Source organism: Manihot esculenta, chromosome 9 (assembly GCF_001659605.2).
Source record: "Manihot esculenta cultivar AM560-2 chromosome 9, M.esculenta_v8, whole genome shotgun sequence".
Taxonomy (NCBI): domain Eukaryota; kingdom Viridiplantae; phylum Streptophyta; class Magnoliopsida; order Malpighiales; family Euphorbiaceae; genus Manihot; species Manihot esculenta.
Window position 1 is genome coordinate 10,627,702 of NC_035169.2, and position 24,821 is coordinate 10,652,522.

The following is a 24,821-nucleotide window of genomic DNA, read 5'->3' on the forward strand; positions in this document are numbered from 1 at the left end:
ATTCAAAATTTTTACTATTTAAAATTAATTTTTTAAGATAAATTTAATATATTTTTTATTATAAAAAATTTTCAAAATTTATTTTTAAAAAATTATTTTTTAATCTCTTAAATATACCATAATTAACGGATTTATTTTTCTATTTTTAGAATCTAATATTTTCATATTTGAGATTTAACTTTATTAAAATTAAATGTCATTCCATCAAAAACTTTATGTTAAGTTAATAATTTCTATTTGATTAAGAAAAAAAGACTAAATATAATATGAAAAATATCCTTATTAATAATAATATAAAAAAATATTATTTAATTTTTATAATATAAAAAAATTTATTATTTAGTCTCTCAATTTTAAAAAATATATTAAAATATTTTTAATATTTTAAAAGTTTATTAATTATTTTTTCTATTAATTTTATTACTAAATATTTTATTATTTAATTTTTATAATTTAAAAAAATTATTAATTAATCTCTCAAATTATTAAAAATTTTATTAATTAGTCCCTACATATCAGAAATATTTTAAAATTTTTTTATAATACTTAACAATTGAAATTAATGAAAAACTAACTAATAGACTTTTTAAAATATCAGAGATATTTTAATAAATTTTTTAAATGGTAAGCAATGATCCACAGCGAATAGTATCATAAAAATAATTTATGTTGAATTTTAATTTTTTATTTTTAATAATTTAAATTTTATATATTTTAATTTTTATTATTTTTGCTCAATTTGAATCATCAATTCATTAAAGTTTTTATTTATTTATGAAAATTGAGTTTGAGATTTTCTTACTTAAATTTTAAAAAAATTAAATTTTCAGGACTAAAGTGTTGAATTTAAAAAATAGAAGGACAAATCTGTTAATTATGTAATATCTTAGAGATAGAAAATGTATTTTTTTTCCTTAATTTTTTGAGAGAATGACCTATAAATTTATAAAAATTAAATTTCATGGACTAAAGTGTTAGGTTCTAAAAAAGGTGATTCGATCATTTTTCATATCGCTAACGGCATTTTTAATGAAATGAACTATAATTTTAATAGAATTAAACTTTAGAAATAAAAATATTAAATTTTAAAAATAAAAAAATAAATTCATTAATTAGGATGAAAAAATCTAACGTATAAAATTATGTTGTTTAAAGTGTATATATGTTAATAGCAAATAGACTCCAAGTCTTGTTGAGCTAACGGTGCTTTCCTCATATTTAATTTGGAGAAAATTAAATTTTATTAATAAAAAGTAAGTCAAAAATTATAATCAATAACAAAATAAACTCAAAAATAACAATTTTACATACAGATATTGATATTTGATTAATTACTCTCATTTTTTATAAACCAAATTAAATAGATTAAATAAAATGATCAATTATTAATTTTAGTGAAAATGTTTATCATTTTTTATTAGTTAATTTTTTATTTTAAAAAAATATATTAAAATATATTTAATATTTTAAAATTTTATTAATTAATTTTATTCATTAAGTATTATAAAAAAATTTAAAATATCTATAATATAAAAAACTAATTAATAAAGTTTTTAAAAATTTAAAGGATTAATTAATGAATTTTTTAAAATTATAGAGAATAAATATTTAAAAATATAACAGATAAAATTAATGGAGAGATTAATTAATAAATTTTTTTAAATACTGTTTTAATGTATTTTTAAAATAAAAAAAATAATTAATAAATTTTATTAAATAGTAATTTTTTCATAATAACATGATGGCTTTGATTTTTAAGACAAAGAAAGCTATAGCCCAGAATTACCATTTTCTGATTTTGAGCCCTAACCTTTAGTTTGAAAAAAAAATAAATAAATTTTTATAAAATGATGTATGATGACCGCTGGATTTTCCTACCCCCAATCCTGGGTCTAAATTACAGCCACGACCCATGAGAAGAAGGCTCACACGCCCTCTCAAGTAAAACAGGCCCGGACCACCAGATCCCTGAGGCCGGACTCCACCCGATTCTTCCTCATCAAGATCGGCCCAGCCCATATAACCTCCCCACGGATTCCTTCTCCTCCTGGGTTCAGCGTTCAGCCCAGATCTCGGCCCAGCCCATAAACCAGAACGAGACTTGTCATATAGCCTGGCAGATCCGCTCGAACGTACACACGGGGGAGAATCAGAGGCCGTTACGCATGGAGCAGGCGTTGATATCCTCGTACGCCCATATCTGTATGGCAGAGACGCGTGGTCCAATCATGAGAGAGCCGTTATACGTCACCAGCAAGTAGGAAGAAAAGGATAAAAGGGATACCCCTTTAGGGAGATAGGCCAAGTTTTCATTCTTCAAGACAAAAACCCTTGTAAAACCCTATTCTATTGGATCTCAGATCATCAATTGGCGCCGTCTGTGGGAAACGACGAAGATCTTTTCATCACCGGAGTTTTCACTCTTAACAAAACCCACTGAGATCCACGATGGCTAATCACCAGGAGAGTAACCTTAACGTCCCAAATGACCTAAGCTCTGCCCAAGAGGGGCAACAATTCTCCTTTTCTAGTCCTACGACATTCAACAACCAAACGCCCATTCCCCTTAATCCATCGCCAAGTTTGGCAGGGAATACTCCCACTGTTACCCTGTCCAACCAGGATCTTCAAAACATGGCTTTCCAATTACAAAATACCGCCCACTGGTTGGGGCAGATAATGCAACAGAGAGGCCTCAGCACCCCAGTAAATACACTCCCGGTTGTAGAGGAACCTCAGACCAATGACCCCCGACCTGCACCTGACCGTCTTCAAACCAGCAGCCGCGATACTGGAGAAAGAGGGAGAAGAGCCGGGGAAGAGGAAGAACCGGAGGCCCGAATCCATGCGAGGAGGGCGAGAGAGATGATAGAAAATGAGGAGGTAGATAACTATTCAGCCGAAACAACCGGGTGGACGGGAACTGAAGCAGAGGCGGAGGAGTACCAACTGGAGAAAAAACCCAGCCTGGAAGACGAGAAGGTGGACCAAAAGTTGAAGAGGGAACTGAAGCAGAGGCGGAGGAGTACCACCTGGAGAAAAAACCCAGCCTGGAAGACGAGAAGGTGGACCAAAAGTTGAAGAGATTGAGAGAACAGCTCTTAGCCGAGCTAGGTAAGAAAGACCAAAGCCAAACCTCTTTGCCTACTTCTTCCCCTTTCTCAAAGTGGGTGCAGCAAGAGACTGTCCCTAAGAAGTTTATGATGCCATCGATGGCGGCTTATGACGGAGCTGGTAACCCGAGGGAGCACGTCATGAACTATAAGACCTTCATGGAGTTGCAAACTCTGTCAGATGCCCTAATGTGTAAAGTATTTCCAACGACGCTCTCAGGACCAGCGCGGGCGTGGTTCAACAGCCTTGAGGCCAGAAGTATCAGAAGTTTCGGAGACCTAGCCACTCGCTTCATCAGTCGATTCATAGCCGGGGTGCCAGCAGAGAGGAAGACGAGCTACTTGGAGACAGTAAGACAGAGAGGGGGCGAATCACTCAGAGAGTATGTAGCTCGTTTCAATACGGAGGCCCTGCAGATTCCCGAACTCGATGAAGGAAGGGCGGTAGAGGCCATGCAAAAGGGAGCGACCTCTGCCGAGTTCTTCGGTTCCTTAAGCAGGAAGCCTCCGACCTCCCTGGCCGAGCTAATGAAGAGAGCAGAGAAGTATATAAGGCAGGATGACGCCCTAGTAACAAGCCGATTTGCCAAAGGGATGACAGGAAAAGAGAAAGCCTCAGAAACACGGCAAGAGGCCCGAGCCGTACAAGCAGGCCTGGGAGCGAAGGGATCAAAGGCCTCCCCCTCCACGGGTCCATGAGCCAAGATCGCTTCCCCCTTGGGTCCCTGAGAAGCCGACTCCACTAAATGCGTCCAGAGCCGAGGTGCTCATGGCTGTCCAAGATAAGGAGTTCCTCCAGTGGCCCCAACCTATGAAGTCGGAAGTAGACCAACGGAATCCTGACAAATATTGTCAGTATCATCGAAGTCATGGCCACGATACCAACAACTGCTTCCAGTTGATAGCAGAGATCGAGAGGTTGATAAAGAGGGGGCATCTCAAGAATTTCGTGAAGAAATTAGGGGGACAAAGGCCTCAATCCAGTCCGGCGGTTCAGATGCCGAAGAGAACAGGAACTGGACCAGTGAACGATGGGTCCAATGGGACCATAAACATGATTGTTGGAGGAACGGGAGGTCGGATGGGCCGCCGAGGGAAGAAGAGAAACCGGGAGGGAGAGAGCAGCAGTACTGAAGTCATGCAAATCGTTGACCACTCTTCCATGACCATCACCTTCTCTTCAGAAGATGCTCAGGGTATTCAGATGCCCCATGATGACGCACTCGTCATTGAAGCCGTCATTCACAATTATCGGGTAAAGAAGGTCTTAGTGGATGATGGGAGTAAAGTCAACTTGCTACCATACCGGGTCTTTCAGCAGATGGGAATTCCGGAAGAACAGTTGGTCCGAGACCAGGCATTAATCAAGGGGATCGGAGGAGTACCGGTGCTCGTAGAAGGGAAGGTGAAGCTGGCTCTCACCTTAGGTGAAGCACCCAGAACTCGCACTCACCACGAGGTATTTTTAGTGGTCAAACTTCCGTTGAGCTATAATGTGATCCTGGGGAGGCCTGCGCTATTCAACTTCGAAGCTGTCACCAGTATCAGGTATTTGGCGCTTAAATTTCCAACAAAAGAAGGAGTGGGAATAGTCCGGGGCAGCCAGGAAGAGGCAAGAGCAGTATACTTAGCCACAGTAGCAGAACTGAGCTCCACTGGAAAAGCTCTTGACTCGGAAGTTCTAGAGGTTCGAGATGAGAAAACAGAGGCCAGGACAGAACCGGTGGGGGAGCTGGAGATCTTTCCTTTATCAGAAGCAGAGGCAGAAAAGGTCTTTAGTCTCAACGCCGGCCTCACTGAAGAACAAAAAGCTGAAGTCATGGCCTTGATCCGAGGTCATGCGTCTAGTTTCGCCTGGAAGCCCTCCGACATGCCTGGAATTGACCCTAAAGTAATGACACACAAACTGAATGTACTCCCCGAAGCCAAGCCGGTAAAGCAGAAGAAGAGAGTAGTAGGAAGAGAGAAGCAGCAGGCCACCAGGGAGGAGGTGCAGAAACTCGAGGAGGCAGGCTTTATTAGGGAAGTTATGTACCCGCAGTGGCTAGCAAATCCTGTATTAGTCAAAAAAGCCAATGGCAAATATAGGATGTGCATAGATTTTACTAAGGCCTGCCCTAAAGATTGTTATCCACTTCCTGATATTAATAAAATGGTCGACTCTACGGCCGGTTTTGATTATATGTCTTCTTTGGATGCTATGTCTCGTTATCATCAAATCCCAATGGAAAGATCGGATGAGGAAAAGACCTCGTTTATAACTAAAGATGGAACTTATTGCTACAGAGCTATGCCATTCGGATTGAGGAACGCCGGGGCAACTTACCAAAGGTTGATGAATAAAATCTTCAAAAACCAGATTGGCAGAAATGTAGAGGTTTATGTAGATGATATGGTGGTCAAAAGCCCAAATTTCCAGCAGCACGTAGCAGACTTGGGGGAGGTATTCGGTGTATTAAACCAGTACAGAATGAAGTTGAACCCAGCAAAATGTGCTTTCTTTATTAGAGGAGGAAAATTCTTGGGATTCATGATGAGCGGAAAAGGCATCGAGCCTAACCCGGAGAAGGTAGAAGCCATATTGAAAATGCCAGAGCCGACCTGTGTAAGGGATGTCCAAAGATTAACCGGAAGAGTAGTAGCACTCAACCGATTCATGTCAAGGTCAGCAGAAAAATGCTTACCATTTTTCAAAAAATTGAGGAAGGTGCCAAACTTTGAATGGACAGAAGACTGCCAAAAAGCCTTTGCAGAGCTTAAGGGATATCTCAGCTCGCCCCACGTGCTCAGTAGTCCTATGAAAGGAGAAGAACTTCTGATATACTTGGCAGCCTCAGAACAAGCAGTCAGCGCAGTGTTAGTAAGGGTGGAAGAAGGGGAGCAGAAACTCGTTTTTTACGTCAGCAAGGTACTCAGAGATACCGAGGTCAGATATTCGAACATTGAAAAACTGTCTTACGCCCTATTGCTAGCAGTCCGGAAATTCAAAGTTTATTTGGAAGGCCACCAAGGAGTTGTGATGACAGACCAACCCTTAAAGAAGATTCTACGCAGGCCGGAAACTTCAGGTCGGATGTTGGCTTGGTCCGTAGAGATCAGCCCTTATTGTCTAGAGTATCGACCTAGGACGGCTATAAAATCTCAAGCCCTGGCTGACTTCATAGCAGAATGCACACTCAACGGGGAGCAGAGAGGATCATCCTCAGGGATAACAGGAAAGGAACGTGAGGGGGAGCCTCATTCAGAATTCAACTGGAAGTTGTATGTAGATGGAGCATCAGGCACTGAGGGCAGTGGTGCTGGAATAATGCTTAAGGGGCCAGAGAATTTTAAGGTATGTTACGCCTTACGTCTAGAGTTCAAAGCCTCGAATAATGTGGCAGAATATGAAGCCCTGATAAATGGGATGTTGGTGGCACTGGAAGTGGGAGTAACCGATCTCGAGATAAACAGCGACTCTCAGCTGGTGATCAACCAAGTAACAGGGATGTATCAGGCTAGAGACCTCATTATGCAGAATTACCTGGCCAAAGTAAAAACTTTAGAAGCCGAGCTCACAAGTCGAGGAGTAACCATCAGATTTCAAAGAATACCCCGAGAGGAAAATGAGGAAGCAGATCTGCTTAGCCGATTATCCAAAGAAGAATTGGAACAGCTTCCCGATGAAGTGTACATACAACATGTCCATATACTTGCTTTTAATAAAACCAACACGATGCTGCAGGTGGAACAGAACCCGACTTGGATGACCCCTTACTTAGAATACCTAGAGAAAGGTAAACTCCCCGAGGATAAAGATGAAGCCAAAAAGATAGCAGCTCGTGCCGCTAACTACCAAGCGATAAGGGGGACCTTATACAGAAAAGGAAAGTCCAGTCCATGGCTCCGATGCGTGAGCCCGGAAGAAGCTACGAAGGTGATAGAAGAAATACATAGAGGAATGTGTGGAGCCCACGAGGGAGGAGGGACATTAGTTAATAAAGTATTCCGGCAAGAGTATTATTGGCCCACTGTCAAAAAAGAAGCAAAAGAGTTCGTCCGAAGGTGCGACGTATGCCAGAGATTTGCTAATGCCATCAAAACTCCAGCCACTCCTCAAGCTAGCATATCCAGTCCATGGCCTTTCTCGCAATGGGGAATTGACATCCTGGGACCTTTCCCCAAGACTACGGGGCAGAGGAAATTTGTAGTGGTGGCTGTAGAGTACTTCTCAAAATGGCCAGAGGCGGAAGCAATAGCCACAATTACAGCTCGAAAGATGATAGATTTTGTGTGGGGACATATCATCTGCAGATTTGGTGTACCCAGAGTGCTTATTTCAGATAATGGCAAACAGTTTGATTGCAGCACCTTCAGAGCTTTCACAACGAACATGGGTATCTGGCATAAATTCTCCTCCGTGGCTCATCCTCAAACTAACGGCCAAACAGAGGTCACCAACAGAGCCATCCTACAAGGATTAAAAAAGCGACTAGATGGGGCAAAGACAAATTGGGCAGAAGAAATCAACAGCATCCTGTGGGCACTCCGAACCACCCCTAGAGCACCCACTAAAGAAACGCCCTTTGCACTTGCCTATGGTACAGAGGCCGTAGTCCCAGTTGAGTTGCAGATTCCTACCCATCGAGTCCAATTTGCTAGTGAAGACACTAACGATGACAAGCTAAGAAACAACCTGGATGCCCTTGAGGAAATCAGGGAAGAAGCTCAAATCCGAACTGCCGCCTATCAACAACGGGCAGCACGATACTACAACCAAAAGGTCAGAAAAAGAAGTTTGAAAGTGGGAGACCCGGCCTTAGGAAACCTGGAGGCCACAGGAAAAAGGGCGGCAGCTGGTAAGCTAGCATCGACCTGGGAGGGCCCGTTCAAGGTAACAAAAGTAGTCCGGCCAGGAGTATATCGGATTGAAGATATGCAAGGGAATCATGAGCCCCACGCTTGGAATATTCAACACCTAAAGAGGTATTTCCCCTGATATAGTTGTAAAGAAAAACATTGTATTCTGATAAATATGAAGGAAACAAGTTATTTATACAATGAGATTATCTTTATTATTATGAATAATATTCCTCCATGAAAAGAAAGGTAGGTGTACAGGATCCCCTAGATTTCCTGACACCACAAACCAAATTGAGAGCACAAACTGCCGACGAGGCCCCGAGGTCATCTCGGAAATACAAAAAGGACCAGGATCCCGTAAGATCTCCTGGAGCAAAAAACAGCCGGCGAGGCCCCGAGGTCATCCCGGAAATACAAAAATGACCAGGATCCCGTAAGATCTCCTGGAGCAAAAAATAGCCGGCGAGGCTCCGAGGTCATCCCGGAAATACAAAAATGACCAGGATCCCGTAAGATCTCCTGGAGCAAAAAACAGCCGGCGAGGCCCCGAGGTCATCTCGGAAATACAAAAATGACCAGGATCCCGTAAGATCTCCTGGAGCAAAAAACAGCCGGCGAGGCCCCGAGGTCATCCCGGAAATTCAAAAATGACCAGGATCCCGTAAGATCTCCTGGAGCAAAAAACAGCCGGCGAGGCCCTGAGGTCATCCCAGAAATACAAAAATGACCAGGATCCCGTAAGATCTCCTGGAGCAAAAAACAGCCGGCGAGGCCCCGAGGTCATCCCGGAAATACAAAAAAGACCAGGATCCCGTAAGATCTCCTGGAGTAAAAACAACCGGCGAGGCCCCGAGGTCATCCCGGAAATACAAAAATGACCAGGATCCCGTAAGATCTCCTGGAGCAAACAATAGCCGGCGAGGCCCCGAGGTCATCCCGGAAATACAAAAATGACCAGGATCCCGTAAGATCTCCTGGAGTAAAAACAGCCGGCGAGGCCCCGAGGTCGTCCCGGAAATACAAAGAAGACCGGGATCCCCTAAGAACTCCCGGGAAAACAAAGTAAAAAACAGTTGGAGAAGGCCTTAAGACCATCTTTAAGCAAAAGTTCCCCATATCACGTGCAGAGACAATTCATAAAAATACAGTTCCGACCTCACAAGAAAGATGAGTCCAAAGACTACCAAAGAAAGGCCAAATTCTGACCTCCCGAAGGAGTTCGGAACACTATAACCAACAGGCACTAAAATTGAGAAACGATCGCTGACGCTAAGCTGGCCCATCTAGCCGAGAAAGAGGTCGAGATAGCAAATAGCCCGGAAAACATCCAGGGGTATGAGAAACATCACAGGCCATAGGTATAAAAGCCCAAGTAAAGAGTACAGAGCCGAGCTCCCAACTCGGATAGACTCGCCACATAAAAACGCTCGAAAACATAGAGGAAGACAAATGAAGACGGAGAACCGTGCTCATAACCAAGAAGAAAGGAAAAGTCATTTAAAAAGCCCACACAAGCATATACAGAGTTTAAGGATTTACCCCCTCACCACCCATATAATGAAAGGTTGAGGAGGTAAAGGGGGCAATTTCGGAAGAAAGGACCTTAGCTTCATTTCCTGACAAGTCAGAACTAAAAGCAAAAAGGCAGCCCTGCTAATCACCATTAGAAGGTATGTGATCTGACTTCTCATGAGTTCAGACAGTTAGCTAAGAATCGAGCTCATGACTAAAGGCCAATCTAGTTCAGAAAAAGCTTATGAATAAAAATATACAGTGTAAGCATTACAGTTGCGAGAAGGAGAGATAAATTATAAAGCAAAATATAGTCCAAGTAAAAAGAAATTAAACTTTCATTAAGAATACAGGGCTGTTACAATCTACTTGTCAGACGAGGTCGAGGGAAAGATAGTCCTTAAAGGACTTACATTTGTAAGAACATCCTCGCCTACATTAGGTTTATTTACAACTGTATCTGGAGGAAGCCCGGCATCCTTTGGGTCAGATGTCTGAGTTTCAACAACAGGGGCAATCTCCAACCCTGGATTGAGGTCCTCCCCTTCAGATTCAGGGTCGCCTCCTTCAGACTCAAGGGCTCCCATGTCCTCCCCATCCGGCTCGGATTCTTCTTCAGAAGATACAGCTGACGGGCCTCCAACTCGACAGTCCCCTCTAGGCATAGGGAAATCATCTTCTCTGTAACGACCCGGAAACCGATACCCTACCGTAACGGCCCGAACCGCCACCGGCGCTAGGATCCAGATCGGCTTGAGGCCGCCGGGACCCGTAGCAAGCCAACATACATACTATTACCTGGTAAAATCCCATGCATGATCAAAACTTTAACATAAAACCTAAAATCTGAACATACACCAAGCTTGATCCGTATGCTACAACATAACTGTGAACATAAACTTTCCCATGCTAGAGCCCTCATCAAATGCTCTGACTGGGTCAACATTACAGACATCAAGCCTGGTTCTCATCTCAACATTCAAACGTTACATAACCATGCATCAACAGGGATTAACCAATCTATAGGGCCAAGCACACTCTAATCCATAAACATTAACTCTACAATCAGTTACATACATTATCTCAATTTACATTACATCAACTTATATTACATGTCCACTTCTAAAACTACTAAACTGTAACATAAACATAAACTACCACATTACAAACATACGTCACTTAATCTTTACCCTGCTGACTTCTGAGCTCTGACTTAAACCTGCAAACCTGGGGTTAGGGGAGAGGGGTGAGCTAAAAAGCCCAGTGAGTAGAAACATAGAAAACAGTTCATTAATTACATGCTCTCATGAAATGCGTCATAACACAAAGAAATCACATAACCTGGTCCGTCTCGGGGCTCATGCAGATAAATATTCCCCACGGATTGTTTTTTGAGAGTTCCTTTTCTTTGCTAGCATCCTTTTACTCTCAAGGATCGGACATGACCTCAAAAATCCCTCTGTCGGTGCCCGGCTCCCCCAAAGGAGCTCGCATAGGCCTATAACATACATGACAGGGTGCCTAGTCCACAGAGAGCTCACAAAGACTTTCCTACGTGTACTTGTCCGGCTCTCGAAGGACTCACCCAAGACTCAATGACAGATATGGGCTATTGAAGTCGCCTTGGTCCAAACCTCCTGAATCAACATCAAATAATGCAATGCGTCACATTCGTGAAACTAGTGCAATCATCCTATTACATATAATCATGATGCATGAGTATGCTTTAGGCATTTGATTTTCTTAAAATAAAAGATTAAGTTAGTTCTACTCACCTCCTGGCAGACGCTGACTGACTCTGCAACTGCTAGCACTACTGGCCTCCTCGGTCTCGGGTCCGATCCTACACAGGTGGACTCGAATGAGGTGCCAAACATACTCTAAACAACTCATAAACATACCCCCAAAAACCCCTCTAAACATCACTAAAACATGCATAGAAAACACCCAAGAAACGGCTGGACAGGGCACTTTCGGCGGCACCTTCGGCGGCCGAAAGTCCCTTCCAGAGACGAAACTCGGGTAGGTTCGGCGGCAGGTTCGGCGGCCGAAACCCCTGGACAGAAACAAAACTCAGCCTTCGGGGGCACGTTCGGCAGCCGAAAGACTGCCTCCCATGCAGGTTCGGCGGCCGAAACTCCTTTCGGCGGCCGAACCTGGTCCCCTCTGGACGACAGGTCCGATTCTGCCAAGCCAAAAACCAAACTCAAAATACCCCAAATCCTTACATACTCTCTCCCAAACATGCATACTCACTCCCACATGCATAAAGGGGCATAAACTAACAACATATCATCACATAAACACATATAATCATACATTGACATACATTGGGCATAAAACCCACATAAATCCTAACATGCATATCTACCCATACTCTACCATTAAAACCTTCATAAAACTTCATAAAAACACTAGGGAAGCAAAGATCTACACTAACCTCTTGGAGATCGAGGGTTGCGTGATCCCTAACTCGGAGGTGTGGAGAATCCAAGCTCCAAAAGCCTCCAAAACTCCCAAAACTCCTTTTTAAGCTTTAAAGCTCTTCAAAACCAACATAAACTCATAAAAACGTGAAGGATTGAAGAAGAAGCATGAAAATGACCAAAAGGAAGGCATAAACACACCTGAGCACGAGAATGGGGAGATAACTCTCCCATTTTCGGTCTGAGGGCCTCTTATAGGTGGCCGACTAAACCTCCTTCGGCGGCCTAACGTGCCCCCTAAACTCATGCAGGTTCGGCGGCCGAACTTGACTTTCGGCGGCCGAACCTTGGCTCGTTCATACAAGACTTTCGGAGGCCAAAGGCGCTCCCGAAGCCTTTCCATGTTCGGCGGCCGAACTTCACTTTCGGCGGCCGAACCTGGCAATTTGCCTCCTTGGTCTTTTCTCTTCAAAACTCAATTCTTTTTCATTTAAAACCATAAAATCAGTAAAAACCTTTTAGAAAACACATTTTACCCCTCTAGAAACCTCTGGCATATTCAGAAATTCTAGATTCCAACGGAGATTCCGCCGGAAGGTAGAGATTCCGATGCCGGAATCTAGCCGGGTATTACATTCTCCATACAACACCGGCTCACCATCAGAGTCCACTTCGGCCATACGAAGCTTTGCCAGAGGAGTATCAGGAGCATGTCTAGCCTCTCTTATACCGCGATTGTAACCAGTTACGTACATGCGGAAGGCTTTCTGAAGAACAGTAGATTTCATGTCTGCAGAGGCTTTATATTCATCAAGATGTGATTCACAGGCCTCAGCTATAAATGCCTTCAGCTCAGGGGAATCCTTGTAGTCCTGAAGGTAAGCTTCACAGGCCTGCTCAATCTTTCTTTTCAGCTCCTCCGACTCCTGATATTCCGCTAGACACCTCTCGCGTTCTAGCAGGACCTTGCCTTCAGTATGTTTCACCACCTTGAGCAGGGCTGAACATTTACGTTCCAAAGTCCTGACTTCATGGTTAAGCTGTTGATGGCGAAGTTGGGACTCCTCCGCCGATGAAGCCAGGACTCTGATACGTTCAGAGCTCGTGCTCAGCTCCTGCTCAAGGACTTCCACCCGAACTAGGGCCCTCTCCTTCTGAGCATTCACCTCATTCAGGCGAACTTGAAGTCCTTCAGAATCAGCCTTTAAGGCTTCATATTGGCACTGGATTTCATTCCTCTGACTTACAGCCTCATCTCTTTCCTAAAGAGCCGCTGTCATAGAGGACAGCTACTTTAAAACTTCCACACAACGAACTTCCACCTCAGCTGTCCTCTCATCAGACTCCTTGAGAACCCTGCGAGTATGAGACAACTCTGCTTCCAGGTGTAATACCCGGCTACCGGAATTTCTGTCGTTTGGTGGAATCCGGGGTGTTGGACGTCTAGAGAAGGGTAGGATTTATGTCTTCTTAAGTGTTATGTTTTGGTTTAAGGTTTTCAAGTTGACATGATATGTGTTTTGAAGAGAAAAGTCTATGGAGCCTTTTACCAAGTTCGGCCGCCGAAGGTAAGTTCGGCCGCCGAAAGTGCCCAATGTTCGGCTTCCGAAGCTCAGATTCGGCCCCCGAATGTTGCATGGTTTTGCATGCGATTCGGCAGCCGAAGCTGAATTGGCCAGCCAGCTCTTGTGCATGCCTTAGTCAACATTTTGGACAGGTGTTATCTCCACACCCTGTCCAGAAGTTTGGCCACGTTCTACTCACTGGGCTATAGAGCTCATCCCACTCCCTTAACCCCAGTCTTGCAGGTTCAGTGTACAGTGTACAGGAGTTCAGAAGAGGTCAGAAAAAGAGAAGAGACTTGTAATAGCTTAGAGTGGACATGTAATATTAAAGAGCTGTGTACATGATCTGTATATGTATATGTTTTACAGAGGATGTGAAAAACCAGGCTTACCAGGTATGATACAACCCATCTAGAGCAAGCTCTAGTCAGGGGTACAGAGTACAGGGTACTGAGATAGTGCATGCACAGGTTAAGCCCTGGTACAGAGAAAAGAGTTTTTATGTTTCACAGATTATGTTTGATCATGTATGAGATTTACAGGTACATAGAGAGGATAGCAGGCTTGCTACGGGTTCTGGCGGCCTTAAGCCGACCTGAATCCTAGCGCCGGTGACGGTCCAGTTTGGGGTCGTTACACCAGGGATTTGGTGTGCTCTGCTGCCTCAGCCGCTCTGCCTTCAGCCCTTTTAAGGGCCTCCAATGCAGAGTGCAACTCCACCTGGAGGGACTGGGAATGTTCCCGGGCAGCTAGAAGATTGCCTCTGGCGTCATTGGTGGCAGATATATTCTCCTCCAGGCGCGCCTCTTCAATCCGGCGATCCACGGATTCCCGAAGGGAGTGGTTGCGAGCGTCCACCTCCATAAAAAGACCCGTCACCTAGTAGGGGAGAACAACTGTCAAAAGAAAGAAATAAAGAAGACCAAAAGAGAGAGAAACATAATTTACCATCAAAAGCATCTCCCTGATTGTATTCCCAAGCTCTTCACGAGATCGGGATCGGAAGGACGTTTGCTCCTTGGTAGAACTGGCTAAAAAACCAGTAAGGGCAAGCAGGCGTGGATCCGAGGCCTCTGTAGCTCCGCCGAACATCCGTTCTCTAAGCAACTCGGCGACGGCATTGGCTGGAGATTGAGAGGTGATGTCCGCTACGTTCAGAGTGTCGTTGTCAGTAGAAGACAGTAAAGGTACAACAGGAACATCTTTTCCTTTCCCAATAGGAGGATGGGCAGGAGAAGATCCTTTAGAAGCCCTGGGCTTCTTCTGAGCAGGAGGAGGGGCAGATGTTCCATGAGGCGCTGGACGCTTGTCCCCGGCTTTCCCTACGGGATCTCCAGACTCAGACCTGACCCCCACAGGGGCAGGGGCATCCCTGGCAGGCGCCTCCAAGACGTCATCCTCCACAAGGACGATCTCTTTTCCCTTCCCAGGGGCCTCCTCATCCTCGGTAATGGGGGACTTAAATTTTCCCCCTGACACCTCTTCAGAAGAATGAGCAAGACCCAACGGTGCTTGTTCAACGGCCTCGGTCTGCTCCACAATGGCTAGAGAAACTTCCCTCACACCCTCTGAAGAAGCTTGAGCAGACTTAGGCTCTTCAGTAGGCTTAATAGTCAGGGCCGACTTGTCACGACTAGATAGCCGAGATGACTTAGAGCCTCGAGAGCTCAGCTTAGGATCTCGAGAGGAAGACTTGATAGGAGGTCGACTAACTTTCTTGGAAGAAGCAACTTGAGCCACCTCTGCAGCGACCTCAGGCACCGAACGCCCAGCCCGAAGGGCATCGAAAATGGCATGCATATTATCCTGAGACAGGACTAACTTCGGATGCTTGATCTCTTCCATTCTAACGTCAAAAGCTGCAAAAACACGAAACTATAAAGGATTAGCGCATTTTATAATATCATTTACAAAGAAGAAATGGAATCGCTGGATGAGGCACTATACCCGTGTCCCGGATATCCCTAAGATTAGACACGAACATACACTTCTCGACGTCATACTTTCTCTCAACAGAAGTCAGTCGAAGCAACCCCACCTGCTCAATAAGGCTTAATTGGGGCAGGTCATTGCAGCCCGGAGGAACATCCTCCCAACTTAGATCCACTTCGCATGACAAGGCAGATTCTAATTTCAGCTCCGCCACAAGGAAATTCTCAACCCATCCCTTTATGGAATCCTTGTAACCCGTGAAAAGAGACAACCCACTACGGGGGGAAAAATAATAGAAATTCTGAACCGCCCTAACGAGACGGAAGAAAGTGACGAACAGACAGGCCGTGGGTGTGAAACCCCAGCTTCGGCAGATGGATTCGAAACAACTCATGAACAGAATAGAATTTGGGGATAACATCCGGGGGGTCACTTCGAAATATTGGAAAACCTCGATAAAAAAAGGAGTAAAAGGGAAAGGTAGACCGAAATCCCTCTGTTTGAGGAAAAAGACTATACAACGCCCCCTCTGGGGATCCATCAAACCAGGGGGGGAGGGTTTGGAAGAACTATCCTCTCATTTTGGAAAGGAGCTCGAATAAGATAAAGCAGAGTATCTAAATACCTCCGAGAAATATGTTTATTTATGGTAGAAGAAGTGATATGCGACCTAAGGTTAACAACATCGGGGAGCTTTGGACCCTCCATGGAAGAACAAAGAAGCGTACCTGAAAACGCAATAGGGTGGAAAAAGCAGAAGAAGTTGCAGGAAAGTAGAGAGCAGAAGAGAGCGAGTTTCTTCGGAAGACAGGGAGAATTCGAAGTGAAAGGCAATAATGAGATGAAACGTTGTTCTGAGCAGTTTTGTCTTGGAGCGGCGCGATCATTAATTACTCTCGAAGTTTACCCTCTCAACGGTTAGATAGTAACCGGCGAGAAGGTAAAGGGGCAAAGAGATGACCGCTGGGCTTCTCCACCTTTACAAAGGGTCAGGCCCACGGCAATAGCCCATTAGCCGAAGGCCCACACGCTATCTACATAAAACAAACCCAAATTGTCAAAACCTTGAGGCCGAGCTCCAATCGAATCTCTCACTCAGGACGACCTGACATGCCAAATGCACATCATCGCCACTCAGGCAGCAAAAACTAAGGAAAAAGAGCAAGTCATAGAAAGATCCAAGGAGACAAACAGGGGGAAGCATGATAAAGGTCAGATCAGCCTATCACCTAAGAAGGATCATCATTAAGCAAAGGCCAAGAGCCCAGAACGAAGCAATGAAGCCTCGGAATCCTACAAAGTTATGGGTCAGAACCTCAACCCATTGATTAAAAGCAAAAGCTCACAGGTCGGTTAGTCCAGCTCGGAAAAAGTAAATTGAAAGTTATGGGTCAGAAGCTCAACCCCTTGATTAACAGCAGAGCTCGCAGGTCGGTTAGTCTCGCTTGGATAAAGTAAACCGAAAGCGAGCTCGCAGGTCGATTAGTCTCGCTCGGATAGAGTAAACCGAAACCGAGCTCGCGGATCGGTTGGTACCGCTCGGAAAGAGTAAACTGAAAACTCAAACTGGCTAAATAGATTCCGGGTCGGATCAATTAAAAGGCAAGAAGGAAAAAACAATATCGCAGACTTCTCAGAGAAAACCACGAAGAAAACAGTCTCAACATCTCATTCATAATAAAGAAGGATCAGTTCGGATATGAACGGAAAAACGAAAGTTTCATTACAGCACGTTACGAATACCCACATTACAGAATAAAAAGCTATCCTCAGAGGATTTACATGACCAGATACATCGTCTGCGTTTACATCACTATCACCTATCACACTATCCTAGTTTCCGATACAGAGGAACTCTCGGATACGGAAAACGAGTCCTGTAGGCCGGTCGAGCCCTGCTTCGTTATTATAGGGGAACTGAATAAGTTGATTCCCATAAGTATTTCTCACTGTTCCCCTATAGGCAAACATTCGGTTGCCCAAGTGTGATTCACAGCGCATACGAACAAGCTCAGATATTATATGCTGTTCGTATATCACGCATGAAAAACATAAGTCTTCGAGTTACGGCTTCAAGAAGATCACAGAGCATATATTCGAAGGCATCGACGGAAGCTTGACTGAGTGCAGCAGATCTCAGCCTCTCATAATACAGGTATTCCACACCAAAAGGGACAATAAATTGATCATTTTCGCCACCTCCATTTATATCAAAAGCAGACAACAGGGGCATCGGGGAAATTTCCTTCTCGAAGGAAGGTAAAGTCAAAGCAGACCTCTCAACAGCCCATAACCTCTTTGGAGCTCGAACAACAACCAGAGGAGGAGGCCAGCCAGACGATCTGGGTAAAACAGTTTCAACGACCTGCCAAATGGCCCTACCCATCAACCGCCCTACTAGGAGGACCGCTGAGGCAACCTTCAGACTCCCTCGAGGTAATATCAGACTTTCAAGAGGTTTGGACTGACCCATCTTTATCTCAGGTACTGCCAAAAAGTTCCAAACAGAGATAAGTTAGGATAATCTTTTGTCAAGATCATGAAAGCAAGATTAGAGCAAACCTCTGGGGCAACAAAGCAATGAAGCCCCAAGCTCGCCTCAATCCGTTTGAAGAAGGCGTCAAATAGGTCCTTTGCAGAAAAAACAGGAGAATCTCGCTGGAAGAAGGAAATAGACAGAGAGCTGGAAGGAAAGACTCCCTTTCTCCGACAAAGGGCCTAGGAGTGAAGAGGAGTTGACACTGATATATACTCAAAATCTGAAGTCTTAGCACAAAAGTAACTCTAGATTTTGAGCCCACGATGTCAGGATCTTAAAAAGATATTCATGAAAAAGGAAAAAAGAAGGCATGTCCAGGCGATAATGACAGGAAAGTAAAAAGAGCAGAGTATATGAGAGGTAAGGAAAGGCCAGAAAGGGAAAAAGGCAGATAGGATTCAAGAAATGAGAAATGACAAAAAGATGAAAGGGAGTTATGAAGGCAGCTACATACGAACAGGCGCGGTCATAATGGTTCTCGATATTCACCCCTCGGCAGTCGGAGCAATAACTGCCAAGAAGGTGAAGGGGCAATTGATGACCGCTGGATTTTCCTACCCCCAATCCTGGGCCTAAATTACAGCCACGGCCCATGAGAAAAAGGCCCACACGCCCTCTCAAGTAAAACAGGCCCGGACCACCAGATCCCTGAGGCCGGACTCCACCCGATTCTTCCTCATCAAGATCGGCCCAGCCCGTATAACCTCCCCACGGATTCCTTCTCATCCTGGGTTCAGCGTTCAGCCCAGATCTCGGCCCAGCCCAGAAACCAGAACGAGACTCGTCATATAGCCTGGCAGATCCGCTCGAACGTACGCACGGGGGAGAATCAGAGGCCGTTACGCATGGAGCAGGCGTCGATATCCTCGTACGCCCATATCTGTATGGCAGAGACGCGTGGTCCAATCATGGGAGAGCCGTTATACGTCACCAGCAAGTAGGAAGAAAAGGATAAAAGGGATACCCCTTTAGGGAGATAGGCCAAGTTTTTATTCTTCAAGACAAAAACCCTTGTAAAACCCTATTTTATTGGATCTCAGATCATCAATGTATAATTTATTTTTTTAAAATGAAAATTTTATAAACTAAAAAAAATATTCAAACAATAAAATTAATAAAATGAAAGTTGCTGTGGTGATTATAAGAGAAGCCATTTTAAAACAGGGCCAAATTGTGGAGAGATGAGTAGTATCTGAGGCCAAAACATCAATAGCCATGCATTGTACTTGATCAGAAGCAGAAACCGATGATCCCACAACCAAATTAGAGAGAGAAGTTAGAAAGCTAAATTCAATTAGAAAATAAATGTGAAAAATATTATACTATAAATTTATATAGATAAAAAACAATAAATATATTAGTAATTTCTTAATATTGTTTTCACTTGACTAAGGAATAGTTATCGATATAAATTAATTTATAATTCTGTCTCTATCCATTCTTTTTTTTTTTCAAATTAATAATTAAAATTATATATATATATATAAATTAAAAAATAAATAATTTTGTGTTGAGTTTGATGATGCTAGGTAAATTATGACTTTGACTTGATGAATATTATATGAAAAATAGTTGTTTTTAGCATTTGTTGGGTTGTGTTTAGATTAAGGTTGTTGTAGTTTGTTACTTCATCCATGAGAAAGCTTTTACAAATTTTCATGGATAATTTAAGCTGTTGAGACTGCCAAATATCATTAATCTGATTTTTAATTGTAATTTTCCATAAAATCTATTGCAGCCGGCTACATTGTACATCTACTTGTGAAATTATGGTGAATTTTAGTTTATTAATACTATGTCGTTTCAATTACTGAGAGGCCTCAAATTAAAAAATTAAATTACTTGAATTTAATAGAAAATATAAGTCTACATTGAACAAATTGCATCATATTTAATTGACTAATTATAAATGTAAAATGACTGAGAATTTAAATATATATTTCAAACGATTTTTTTTTTTGAAATTTATGCCCATATATCTAATTATGGAATGTGTAAACTTTGGTATTAAAGTTTAATATTTAGGTGAATAGTATTCGGTTAAAATTGAAAAAATTAATTGAATTAAATTAATTTAAAATTTTAATTCAATTTTTTATTTATTTCGATTCGGTTTGATTTTTAATTTTAAAAATTTTAGTGATTTTGGTTCGGTTCTATTTTGATAAAAATAAATCAAAAAAATTAAATCAAATCGATTAATGATAATAGTATAATATAGAGATATCATATCATATTAAGATTAAAATATTTTAATTAAATTTTAAAATACAGTATAAAAAAATAAAAAAATAAAAAATTTATTAAAAATTTAAATCGATCAAACTCAACTGAATCGAATTAAATCATACCAATTCAGTTCGATTCGATTTCTGATTAAAATCAATTCGATTCGATTTTCATAAATATTAAAATTTTGATTTTCAGTTTATTAGATCCGATTTATTATTTTTAATAATATAAAAATATTATATCATATTAAAATTAAAATATTTTAATTAAATTTTAAAATATTAAAAATAAAGCGTAAAAAAATAAAAAATTTATTAAAAATTTAAATGGATCAAATCGAACTAAATCATACTAATTCAGTTCGATTTGATTTTTAACTAAAATCAAATTGATTCAATTTTTATATATACTAAAATTTTAATTTTTAATTTATTTAATTCGATTTGATTTTAAATTGAATCCACATCACTCACTTACAGTAATCTTCAATAGTATCAGTCTGGGAGGAAAAGGATAAAATTTGAGCAATTTCCTCAGATTCTATATTTTTTTGTTACTGTTTTTAAAACTGAGATTCTATTTTTCAGGAGGACGACAAATTAAGGATGTATAGACATTATCGTCCGCCAGTGGACAAGGCAAGAACCCTCGACCAAAAATAAAGTAAATTAGATTGAACTTTTGGTCCGACATGCATTTCATGGAAAATGGATACATAGTAAAAGTCTTAATACCCTTACTACAGCATCAATCCCAATAAACAAAATAAAATTAAACAGCCTTTCTTTTTAGAGAAACATTATACTAATTAGGATTTTTATGACAGTTACGCTACACCAACTGTGAAACTGGAATCTGGACTTGTATTTTGTCCTAGTTTAATAATCCCGGCGAAAAAATTATATTATAAAACGGTAATTTCATATCATTAAATATTAAAATAATAAAAAATTAAAATGTAATAAAATAGTTATTTTGTCTTTTCTTTTTCTTTTCCATGCCTATGGGTCCTGCTGAGACTGCTCAAAGGCGCCGGCTTATACTTGATATAATTTGATCTCAACATTGTCGCTGCCTTATTTCCCCCGCTATTACTAGCTTCCAATTCAGTGCCACTACATTATATGTATCACATTCCTTTAACCATTATCCAGAAAGGAAAGCAAAGCTATGGAGCATCCTAAGAGACTGGAAGAAGGGTTAGCTCATGAAACTAAAGACAAGAATGAGCTGTTTAGCGAGAAAGTTGATAAAACTAACGATAGAGATGTCACCAACCGTGAGAAAGAGGACACAAGTAGTGTGAATCAGCAAAAGCAGCAGCAGCAACAACCATTGGTGAAGCAGAAGGCCAAGAGGGTTGCAACCTTGGATGCTTTTAGAGGGCTCACGGTGGCTGTAAGTGATATAAACTATAAATAAAATATGCATAATTCTTAATGCACGAGGTCAGGATTTCTTAAAAATTTTTGAAAACATATACCTGAGTAACGATTCAAGAAACTGTGTGGATGTAGTTGATGATATTGGTGGATAATGCTGGGGAATCATATGCACGAATAGATCATTCACCATGGAATGGCTGCACACTGGCGGACTTCGTTATGCCTTTTTTCCTCTTCATTGTTGGTGTTGCAATTGCTCTTGCTTTCAAGGTATTGTTGATTTGTTCTATTTAATTTTATATTGCTTTCTTTTCTTCTTTTTGTTTGCTTTGCTAGCTCTTACGTTTTGTTTTTTATTCCTTTTGTTTTAATAGCTGTCGTCTGAGCAAGAGAATCAACATATTTCCATGCATATGAAGCCATACTCTAGCAATAAAATAATTTAGCTATGTCACTTTTAAAAGAAAGGAGTTATATATATCTCAGCTTAATTGAAGACTAGTTGGTTGCTATATGTGAAAATTTAAATATCATAACCATATAAAAATTTTGATCTTAATGCTGCAGAGAATTCCAAAGAAGAGGGATGCAGTTAAGAAGATAATCCTAAGGACATTGAAGCTTCTATTCTGGGGAATTTTGTTGCAAGGTAATGGTGACATTACTATCTAATTTCCCTATACTTTGCCATATTATTTTTGAGCTCCTAATCCTATTTTGAATGAAAATCCATGAACTCTAAATGGGTAAATGCAGGAGGATATTCACATGCACCTAATGATCTCTCTTATGGGGTGGACATGAAAATTATAAGATGGTGTGGCATTCTCCAGGTTTTTTTTCCCTAACCTTGACTATAAGATCGCTGGATATTTATTTCAGAACTTAAGTTTTATGTTTATTTATTTCTTGTGTTGTAAGTAGAGGATAGCATTGGTGTACATGTTTGTGGCCTTGATAGAGACACTAACCATCAAGCAAAGGCAATCTGTGGTTGAGCCTGATCACTTTACCATTTTCACAGCATACAAGTGGCAATGGTACCTCCATTTTAGTTGCAGCCTAACCTTTTGAAAAATTATATGGTCCTGTATCAGAAATTAATGCTCTATCTGCGTTTTAGGATTGGAGGGTTTATTGCTTTTCTTATCTACATGATCACAACATATGCACTCTATGTTCCAGATTGGAGTTTCGATCACGAATCGAAGAGATACACGGTATGTAGAGACTAAACTTGGGTAAACTAAGACATCTTTTATGCTAATCTCACATGTAAAGAGTACTGCAATTATGCTATTTCTTGATTCCAGGTCAAATGTGGGATGAGGGGACATTTAGGACCTGCCTGCAATGCAGTTGGATATGTGGATAGAGAGGTCTGGGGCATTAATCATCTGTATCAATACCCTGTTTGGAGCCGCTTAAAGGTTAGTAATGCAGAGGGAGTATGCATATATTTCTGATCCTTCTGAGACACTGTACTGCAACTTTTGCAGCAGACTTAACAGCTAAATAATCATGCCTTTTATTTTGTTGTAGGCTTGCACTCTTAGCTCTCCAGGTTCTGGCCCTTTTCGTGAGGACGCTCCTACTTGGTGCTACGCTTCATTTGAACCTGAAGGATTGTTGAGGTTTGCTAATTTAGAGACACCAGTGATTTGGATCAGTATAATTATGAACTAACTAAAGAATTGTTTGCCTTTGGTTTATTTTAGTACAATCTCTGCTATCCTCTCTGGCACCATTGGCATCCATTATGGTCATGTTTTGGTTCATTTCAAGGTTAGAACTTAGAAGCTCTAATTACCCATAAGCTCATTTTGATGATCAAGAATTTAAAAAAAAACCAGTGTTTTGCCTGCAGGATCACTCTGAGAGGCTGAAGCAATGGGTCTCAATGGGGTTTGGCTTACTTATTATAGCCATCATCCTTCATTTTACAGATGGTGAGTTTCATAGTTAATACGCCTGTATCTCATAAATGAGTATTTGATTTTAGTAATTTACTACTTAGTCCTTACATTATGTGAAAATTCACTAGTTGACTCCTTTATTTTAAAAAATATGTTAAAACGTGACCAACACGGTCTTTCGGTTAATTTTAAACTTAAGTGTAGCAAAAAAGTCTTGGGTATCCTTGATACAAAAAGACTAATTAATAAATTTTTTACAAAATTGAAGGATTAAATGAAGAGTTTTTTCCAAAATACAGGGTTTAAATAGTACACTTAACGGTCAAAATTATTGAAGAGAGTAATAGATAGACCTTATTGTAATGTGTTTTTCAAAATTAAGGGACCAACTAAAGAATTTTTTCATAATATAGGATTAAATAGTAAATTTCCCTTGATTATACTAAGGAAAACAGAATTTCTCACATTTCTGCATGCCCTGCATTGTGCAGCTATTCCTATCAACAAACAGCTCTACAGCTTCAGCTATGTCTGTTTCACAGCAGGTGCAGCAGGAATCGTATTCTCTGGATTCTATATACTGGTATAAGGATCAAACACTGTCAAAAACATTTATGGGATTTGCATGATGTGATTCATCATTGGCTTCAACCCTTGTTTCTTCTTCTTGCTTTGCATTAACAGATTGATGTTTGGGGATTGCGAATGCCATTTTTATTCCTGGAATGGATAGGAATGAATGCAATGCTGGTATATGTGATGGCTGCACAAGGTATCTTTGAAGGATTTATCAATGGATGGTATTACAAGTCACCAGATAACACACTTGTAAGTTAATTAGCTGAACATTTTTTATAATTTTAGTATCTCCAAAAATGATTATTTAAATTAATGAAAACCCAAATCCTTTTTTTTTTTCAGGTGAAATGGATTCAAAATCATGTCTTTTTCAATGTTTGGAACTCACAGAGGCTAGGGACACTCTTATATGTGATATTTGCTCAAATCACATTCTGGGGAGTAGTTGCTGGCATATTGCACAAATTGGGCATATACTGGAAGCTCTGACAAGTAAAAAATTGCTGATGGTTAATGAATTAAGCAATTAGTAACACTTTGTAACTAAAATTCACTTCTTTTCTTGTTTGTTGTGCTACGTCAAGTTTGTTTAAGATGAAAATCTGGAGCTTCAATCTTTCGTATCTGACTTAACTTATAAATTTTAACTTGTACTTTTTTTGTATTTTTTTTAAATGGGGATTAGGAATTGTAGATTAGGAATTGAAATAATAAAATCTGAAATCTATCAAATTTACTGGATATACTTATTACCGGATTAACTTTATGAATGCTAACTTG

At 41.0% G+C, this 24,821-nt stretch overlaps 1 protein-coding gene across 1 annotated transcript; it reads left to right on the plus strand.

The window, feature by feature from the left end:
* Positions 1-21,261: 21,261 nt before the first annotated feature.
* LOC110623202 (heparan-alpha-glucosaminide N-acetyltransferase) lies at positions 21,262-24,714 on the plus strand. The gene is made up of 13 exons (XM_043960493.1): positions 21,262-21,559; positions 21,679-21,816; positions 22,114-22,195; positions 22,303-22,379; positions 22,471-22,586; positions 22,670-22,766; positions 22,860-22,976; positions 23,089-23,180; positions 23,265-23,331; positions 23,414-23,495; positions 23,954-24,045; positions 24,147-24,290; positions 24,384-24,714. The coding sequence occupies exons 1-13, from the start codon at positions 21,332-21,334 to the stop codon at positions 24,528-24,530; spliced, it is 1,479 nt and encodes a 492-aa protein (XP_043816428.1). The 5' UTR covers positions 21,262-21,331; the 3' UTR covers positions 24,531-24,714.
* Positions 24,715-24,821: the final 107 nt, after the last annotated feature.